Source organism: Gavialis gangeticus, unplaced genomic scaffold (genome assembly GCF_001723915.1).
Source record: "Gavialis gangeticus isolate Ggan-Ray unplaced genomic scaffold, GavGan_comp1, whole genome shotgun sequence".
In the NCBI taxonomy this organism is placed as follows: domain Eukaryota; kingdom Metazoa; phylum Chordata; order Crocodylia; family Gavialidae; genus Gavialis; species Gavialis gangeticus.
In genome coordinates this window covers 11,327,524-11,336,432 of record NW_017729004.1, presented here as the reverse complement: position 1 = coordinate 11,336,432, position 8,909 = coordinate 11,327,524, and the positions used below count along the sequence as shown (strand labels likewise).

At 45.8% G+C, this 8,909-nt stretch overlaps 1 protein-coding gene across 2 annotated transcripts in view; it reads right to left on the bottom strand.

The window, feature by feature from the left end:
• Positions 1–3,736: 3,736 nt before the first annotated feature.
• The window catches only part of OXSR1 (oxidative stress responsive 1), a 180,219-nt gene continuing 175,046 nt past the window's right edge, over positions 3,737–8,909 (bottom strand). For both annotated transcript variants that reach the window (XM_019508089.1, XM_019508091.1), the window contains 3 exons: positions 7,832–7,900; positions 7,196–7,260; positions 3,737–6,510 (listed from right to left, as the gene is read on the bottom strand). In XM_019508089.1, coding sequence (XP_019363634.1) covers positions 6,436–6,510; positions 7,196–7,260; positions 7,832–7,900 — 209 coding nt within the window. In that variant the 3' untranslated portion in view covers positions 3,737–6,435. The remainder of the gene's footprint in view (positions 6,511–7,195; positions 7,261–7,831; positions 7,901–8,909) is intronic.

Sequence of the window (8,909 nt, the reverse complement as noted above, 5' to 3'; positions counted from 1 at the left end):
CCAGAGCAGGGACGCACAGGGACAGGCAGGGGTGGGGGTCTGGCCAGACGCTGGCTTTGGAAGGGAGCAGGGAAGAAGTTTATTCCCTGCCTCCCTCCCCTGTCCCACCAGCACAGACCTGCACTTCTCTGCTGGCTGCCCCAGTAGTGGGGGCATGGCCAGCCCCAGCAGTAGCCTGGGCTGAACTGGTCAGGAAGAGGTTTAATTCCCCTCTCCCTGTCCCACCGACAGCGACCCAAGGTAGGGTCCACCAGGCACTCCCCCGTCGCTGCTGCAGCGACAGAGCCAGGCATGGCCAGACACCGGTTGGCATGGCTCCCTCTACCCCTGGGGGACCACAGCCAGGATCTGCCTGCCCGGACTGCTGTCACTACTTGCTCCCTGCCTGGGGCTCGAAATAAGTTGAAACAGCTTTGAAATGAAACACCCAGTGAAATTTTCCACAGCCCTAGTGCCAGGCCTGGCTACATTGGACCCTGCTTCCAAAGCACAGACCAGCGAGCACCACGCAAGGCAATCCTTCCCATTACAACTCTACGGCCGTAATTCAAGCTCAGTAGCTGCACACTCATGGGATGCACGTGCATACCTTAAGCCACCCTACAATTGCCTTAAGATTTCAAAGTATACCTTGGACTCATAACTAGTTAAAAAGACTTACCTGTACTAGGCAATTAGTTTTTGCTGGCCTTGCACATGATAGCAGAGAGAACCCTGCAGAAGGGGCTCCGGTTATTCAATGCCAGTCTAAGTTGTCACACCCTGACACTTGAAGTTAATGGCTACCAGATCTGGAAGACTCAACAGCAGACTAAGATGTGCTGCCTTATGCACTTTATGATACAGCAAGCTTGGTCCAAACCTGGGTGCAGTGCAAGCGGAAGTCATGTTTCAATGCACAGTAGCAGTTTAAGGCACATTTATGCCATGGGTGTACCACAGCTGGTGTCATCCAGCTATATGCAACAGCAGACAGAGACGAGGGGGAGAGCAGTTTGCCCTGGAAGCACGTGCAGGCTGGAGATTTGAGGACACAGTAACCACGGCTCAGATGCCTCCTCCAGGTGGAAACATCGACACCAGAGCCGCTCCGAGTTTGGGCCAGGGGCACTGAGTGGAAGGAGTGTAGTTACAGCTCCCCACAAGCGCTGGCATGAACAGCTCTGCCTGGGCCTAGACCCCATGGAAGAACAGAAGTGGCTGACGCGCACTAGCCATACTGTTGTGCAGAGAGAGAAGACCCATGGGACCCGGTACAAACCCAGGCTGGAGAGCTCATGAAGAAGCTACAGCCAACAGCCCTACCCCATGGCTGAGATGATCTGCTTTGCACGGGGGGCTGGACTAGATGAGGTCTCTTCCAACCCTAATTTTCTGATCCCATTCACCTGGTTTAGCACTTTCACCCCACCAGGTGGGTAACAGGTGCACTTACAATCTCTCACTTGGTCAAGAGAGAGGGGAGGTTTCCTGACCTGGTACATTTTCATGCCACCTCAAGGACTGGTGTTACAAGAATTGCAAGGTGGCAGCGTACCCATCACCAGAGCAGCTTGAGGAACAGGACCCAGGCACAGACCAGCCCGCTTGCCTGGACTTGAGCAGTCACCTCTTTGTCGCTTCCCTGCCATCTTGGTCTATTTAGCCAGCAAGCTGCTTGAAGCACCGATATTATTTCTTCCCATGGATCTGTACAGTGCCCGACACAATGGGGCGAGGATGAGAAACGGTACAAGGCAGATGTAGAAATAAGAGTGTCCAAATGAAAAGTGACCCCAGCGGACAAGACAGCACAGCTGGAAGGTTGCTCAAGCCAATGTCACAGGGAGCTCGGTATGCCGGAGCAAAGCCTCAGGGTCTGATAAAACAAACATGAACGAGCTCCTCACAGATAAGGAAAGCTAAAGGAATGCCCTCTTTTCCCCAAGGGCTTCATACCTCCATTTTATAACACCACTTTCAACCAGAGCTAGTTAATTTAACCCTCTGCCTTCCCAACCTGCTAGAACCAACCCCCCCATCGGATTCTGGCACAGCCCAATAGCGTATACCGCACCTTCATGAAAACCAAGCATAAGATGTTCCTCAGAAATGCTAAGAGCCAAATTCTGCAGTGCACGGCTCGAGGCCCCTTGGACCTGGGCACCAAGCCATTTGAAAAGGCCATGGAGGGGATTCTCTTTTGTTTTCTTTGTAATCATACTTGGAAAAATTTCTGATGATTTTCCAAACTTCCTCAAGGAACAAAAACAAACAAGCCACCCCCTGCCCCCATCTCTACCCCGAGATGAAGCGATGTTCAAGGAATTGGATTCTAGTTGGAGCCCCAGGGTTTGCAAAGCCAGACGAACGCTAGGAAGTCAGCTGCCATCTCCGCTCCGAGTAATATCCCTATTATTCAAGCCTTCATTTTCTGCCCACTAGGTATTTAATGCAAGAGGGTAATGACATGAGGTTTATTTATCCATAGACAAGTACGACAGGACACTGTTAAAAACTGATTGGTTATACACAAGGCTGCCCAGGCGCTCTGTTTAACCAGTGTCCAGTCACAGTGTAAACTATGACACAATTCTAGTTATGGATGACAACGGCTGTGGTTCAACACCTGATAATCGTAAGAACTTTAAACTGTTACAATAAGATTTTTATTGACCTGCTGTCATTTCCACCTTCCTGGCAATCTTGCATTCAAACAAGACCTTTCACAGCAGACATCTACTGCTTTTGCAGTTGATCACGCTGGAACAATTGTTAGCAGAGACCCCTGCCATTAGGGGCTAACGCAGATGGATTACATGATTAAATGTAGCTGTACGTAGGATGCTACAAACAGCCTGGCTGCTGCATGCTTCACGGTAGGATTTTACAGAGAGGACAGGCCGAGGGAACTGGGCTTCTTTAGTCTGCAACAGAGAAGACTGAGGGGGGATTGAATAGCAGCCTTTAACTACCTGAAGGGAGGCTCCAAAGAGGACGGAGCTGGGCTGTTCTCAGTAGTGGCAAATGACAGGAGCAAGTTGCAGCAAGGGACGTTTAGGTTGGACATTAGGAAAAACTCTGGTGAAGCACAGGAACAGGTTACCTAGAAAGCTGGCAGAATATCTCCATCCTTAGAGGTGTTTAAGGCCCAGCTGGGATGGGATGATCTAGCTGGAGATGGTCCTGCTTTGAGCAGCGGGTTGGACTAATTCACCTCCTGGGGACCCTTCCAGCCCTCATTTTCTGATTCTATGATTTCAGAGAAGTCTTGACTTTGCCTAAAATTTAAAGGGAAGCCCTCACACTTTCCTCAATCAGATCTCTACCGTGGAGGGGGCCAAACAGTATTTTAAAGCAGAAACAGAACAGAGATGGCTCGTGAAAGTACCCTGCAGGCTTCTAATAGTGTGAACATGGAGAACATACTTTAAATCCCAACTTGCAGCGCTCTTGATTGAGGGAGGGAAATGAAAGACGAGCACAACATAGCACTTAACATGGAGCTAACTGTTATGGCTAGGACTGGACACCCCCAGGTAGCCTGCAAATCTAGGCTGCATTGCAGACGTGAAGCCTTCATGCAAGGGTACATCCTTCCCCAGCCACCTCCAGTGAAGGCTCAGGAAGGAGAAAGCATACTCCGATGCAAACTGAAGTGCAGCTGTGCAGTACAATCCCATTACCTGAGACTGCCCAGCTCTGAGACCAATGCCCAATCCAACTTCTCTGGAGACAAAATGGCACCTCGCTCATGGCAATGGACAATTTGTTCTTTATTGATTAAAAATTAGAGATACATGCAGTAAAATACAAAGTCAAATCAAGAAAAAAAAAGGCGGAATATTTTACATCTTTCATTATAATCTACAATACACCAAAGTTTTGAAGAGGAACCTGTTTCATTAATAGAGCATTATCCTTAGAGTATCAACTAAATTAAAAAAAAAAAAATATTGCCTGCTTCTAGGTTTGGAATTTAGCAAAAAAACCTAAATCCATTTGTGACGTTAGGAAAAAAAATCTTTTTAAATGAACAGCATTGGCACTTACTTTACCTCAGAAACCAAAATAATCTAGCACTGTAGCATCCCAAGCAAAATGTTGGATCACTACCAAGAAATAAGTCTAGCAATCTAATATCAAATACACTAGAATTGCTTTTTTTTTTTTTATTTATTTAGAAAGAAAGAGGGGGGGAAAGGAGACCGAGGGGTCAGTGTGAACTCGTGCACTGTACTACTCTTAGATCAACGTGGGGCAGGATTCATTTAATAAATAGATACTGCATTGTTTCATTTGAGCAGTTTGACTCCTACATCTCTCAGCACCAGTGCACAAATGAACAATGAGGTATGCGTGGCATGCAGGCATAAGTAAAGTAATACTGTACCAAGACTATTGGGTCTCCATAGTCCGAGTAGCTCGTGCCCACTGGGCTTCACGGAAGTGTAGTTTGCAGCCTGCTCGTCCAAAGCCAACAAGTACTTAAAAGAGAAGCCATTCGGGTGCTGTGTGTCACACAAAAGAAGGCGAAAGTGCCAAAACTTGTAACACGCACACACATGCACACTCGAGCCCCAAACTAGCCACCTGTTATTCTGTGGAAATCTGTGCCGTGTGCTTTCCACTCCGGTGATAGGTCTCAAGCTCAGAATCTGGAGGCTGATGGGGGAGGAAGGAAGGGGTCTCTCACTCTCTTCCCCTCGCCCCATGCCAACGCCCTCCCCTTTGCACTGAGGAAGTAACAGGGTTGTGCTTAACTGGCAGTGCCAGTTGGGAGATCTCCGATTTTAAACTACAGATTAAAGAAACAAGTGCAGTATAAAAAACACCATGCAAAATTTAAGAAGCTTCCATAGCTGCTCATAGAGAAAATATATAAATATATATTGTTCAGTAGAAGACTTGGAAATAAAAAAAGTCCTAATTGAACCCAGTTGTCCCATTTTTAACACTTCATTTCTGTATGGTTTGCAATGGTTGGAAAGAGAAATACATTTCCATAGCTCTGTGTTAAATTACAGGCTTACAGTTTAAATGTATAAAACACTTCGAAGCCAAGAGCAGATACAAAGGCCAAATGTGAAACAGTAGGAAGGGGGAAAAAAAAAAGATCAACACCATTTATTATTCACATATTGCATTACAAGTGTCTCTTTTTAAACTCAAAGTATAATTTATATTATTTATGTAGAAATTCAAATTCAAAACACCACATACAAAGAAAAACCTAAATGCAAGTTAACGTGGTTTCAGCAACATCTTGATCAAAACTTGGCCGCTTGGACTGAGAAGTGATCTGAAAACCCAAGCAATTAGTGCAGGAGGGACGCAAGGTCCAGAGATTGCTTGCCTAGTACTATTCTACTGGCAGTTTTTATTGCTGTAAAAACCAGAACAAGGATAGTTCCACATGTACCTGTTTGCAAAGAACATGGAAGTGCATGGAGGATTCTCATCATCAAGCAAAAGGTATTATGTTTTAAAGAATAAAATTCAACACGCATGCTTTCCAAATGCTGAGTGGTATGGATTTTCTTTTCCCCTGTCACGTTTTGGTATTATTGATCACCTGCAAGAACAGCCTGTGGAGAGCGCTGCCTTGCAGCTCTGATTTAAGAAGGATTCTACAGCCTCATATGTAGTCCAAGGACACCCACTGAGCGAGAACCAGCATGTGAGAAATTAAGGTGATCTGCCCCATGCCATATGTGACGCTAACGTGGAACAAACCAAAGAAAGAAAAATTAAGGCTATCAGCAGTTTACAAAGGGGCAGAAGAACTGATGTTTGCTCCTAGGACACTGATTTCAAGGAACCTCAACAGTGCGATTAAAAAAAAGGAAATATGTTAGCCCTCTTACAGTTAAGGCTTGGCTCACTTTCTTAGGCACCAGCATTCAAACCAGCTGGGCTGCAACACCACAGCTGGCCAGAAGCCAGATTTCTAGCATCCCAAGTGACCAACCAACATTTACACTGGTATTTCAAATGCAAAGAGAAGCAGGTCTAACAGCAACATTAAAAGTCCCTTCAGTGTTAAGCGTGTGCAAAGATAGCAAAGGACACACATGAAACTGCATGTCAGCAAACATGGAGGCTAGCTAATTAGAGCAGTGGAACCCCTGTTTCGTACTCAGTAGTATTTTCTTTTTCTTTCCTTTAAAGTAAGGCAATAATAAAATGAACACGCAGGCAATGAAGTGTTGGATCTGCACGTCTGAGATGAAGGAGATTCAAACACGGACAAGAGTGGTTTACAAAAGCTGTAAACGGCATTGGTAATTTCAGGAAGGTTTGCGATCCTGTTTAGGAAAACTGTTAAAGCTCCTAGAAAGGGGGCTGCAGTTCAATTCTTTGGCAGTAGTGGTTTGTTTGTTTTTTCAGGCCAACAGAAGCATTAGAAATATGCACATGTGGATTCTCAGTAGGGAAACTGCCTGGCGCTGTAATTTAGCTGATGCTGAGCTGTGCAAATCCTATAAGTTTGCCATCATCAGGAATATCAGAGCCTTCGACGCCAGATGCCTGGAGCACAATGGGGGAGAAAATTGAAGAGTATTATGTTATGCATTATTTATAGCACGATGAGGCATGTCAGAGTCTGGGGAGGGAGCAAGGACAGGGAAGCCCTAGGTTGTATTCACCAGATGGCAGTATTTACATTTAAATATGTGCATCTTCTGGTGCTGAAGAGCTGGGACTGAGTTTTGCCAGGGCTCACTCACTACACAGCTAATGTTTTAACTGGGGTGAAACGTGCACCCAGTATCCTAAGAATCCCCTGTATTTACAGTGGCTCACCTTCAGTCTCATCAATACCCTTTCTTCCTCACCCGCCCCCCAACATCAGCCATTCTGGATTTCACCACCTCTTTGCAAGAATCCTTCCCTGTTGCCTTCATAGGAAAATCAAGGGCTTTCCTAAACCCCAAACCCCCCCTTCACTTGGCCTTTCTTACTCTCTCTTCTATCTCAACACAAAATAGCCAGGAACCTCCCCATTTCCTGTACAGAAGGAGTCCACAGCACCTCTAAATCCACCTCCTTGGCCAAAACCTTTCTGATCTGCCTGGACACGTGGCTTTTTCCAGAGCAGATAACACCAACATAATATTTCAGTGCTCCTAGTCACTAGGATGAGGGAAGTTTGCCATTAAATGTTTATACACATAAACAACAATTTGCTTAATAAGGGAGCAGGAATAAATACCAGTCTGAAAGTGACGGATCTGTTTGCCTGGGGCTCTTCCACGATTTTCTGCAAATTAGCTGCAACTGAAAGCACACACAACCACAGGCAGGCATTAGGACAGTCAAGGTTACAAACAACCCTCACTCTTATCCCAATAGACCAGGGGTTTCAAATGTACAGCCCACAGACTAGTGCTACCTGGTCCACAGGGCTTTTGGATGGGTCAAGATTTCAGTGGCAGGGTTAGTAGGGGTGCTGGCTGCTACTGAAGTCAGAGGTACACAGCCCCAGTGGGGATGCGTGTCAACAGCAGAGGGCAAGCGATGGCTGCGTTAACCTCCACAGCTCCCTGACCCCACTCAGAGCAGGGTCCAAACCCCAGTGCAGCCATTACACTGACTATATCTTGGCTTACTTTTATCTGTCCTGAAGTTAAAATACAAAGACCATTTTCTCCAATATTTTGTCTGAACAGGTTATAGTCTTTGAGAGCCACAGAGCTCAGATCTGCCCAGTGGCAAAATTCCTTTGGAAGTAATACTGAGCACAACATAGGGAACAGAACAATTCCAAGAGAAACTTCCCCTAGCCTCTCTCTTCTCCACATGCAAAGATGGCCCAAGACAGAAATATTACAGGAACACTTGTAATTACCAATGACTAGATCTCTGCCATCCACAAGACCAGCCGAGATGAGTTCCTGGGACACACCGTCAGCAGTATCTGTCAGGGGCAAAATTAAGAAGCATTCAGTTCACTGAACAACAGGTCTTGAACACCATATACTGAGTCAGACAAGAGGGGTATAGCTACATCACTAAAAACAAGTTTCTCACTAAGCCATACGGAGTAGGAGGCAAACATCTGGAAAGAAGCTATGGCCTTTAGCTAAAGGGATTGCAATTATTACACTTTATGCAAGACAGACATGATGAACATTAGTTATGTGAAGATTGTTTCACCAAGTTGCATTCTCTAGGTTGCTAATGAAAGCTTTGTAATTGAAAAATCCTAAAATGTGCATGTCAGAAGAGAAATTTGCGGCATCAGAGAATCTAGAAAAGTCACTATCTGGTCATATTATGAAACAACAGCAGTGAGCCTGGCTTCATTTCTAACCTGAGCATGGAACAGTTTAAGACACACGAAGCAGGCTCGACTGGCTGACATGTGTAGCAGTTGATGAGTTCTGCGAGCCCCGAGGCCGAGAGCTTTTCTTTTCCCAGACATGGTCTGCAGCTGCAAATGTTTAACAATGTCCTGCACAGCACAGATATGAGTAACTGCATCTACCCCAGTTCCAATTAACAAGGAACAAGCCTTCATACAGTGCAGAACAGCTAGCAAAGCAGAGTACATCTTGCCTTAGAAAGGTGAGAACAGCTAAGCCAGGCTGTTCAGCACAAATTAGCTGTGATTTGGAACACACAGTGCTTTTAATGTGGAAATCAACTGTATTTGGCAAATAAAGTTTCACCATTAAATGGCTGCCCAAATTACTCACAGGTGTCTGAAGCAGATAACACTGTAATGGTAGGTATTCAGGCAAGTTCAATATCTTCATCAGTGATTTGGACGAGGGGATACAAAGCACCCTGTTCAAGTTTGCTGATGACACTAAGATGTGGGGGGAAGTGGGCACAATTGAGGGGAGCAACAGGCTACAGTTAGACCTAGATAGGTTACAAGGATGGGTGGAGGAGAACAGGATGGGGTTTAACTCGGACAAGTG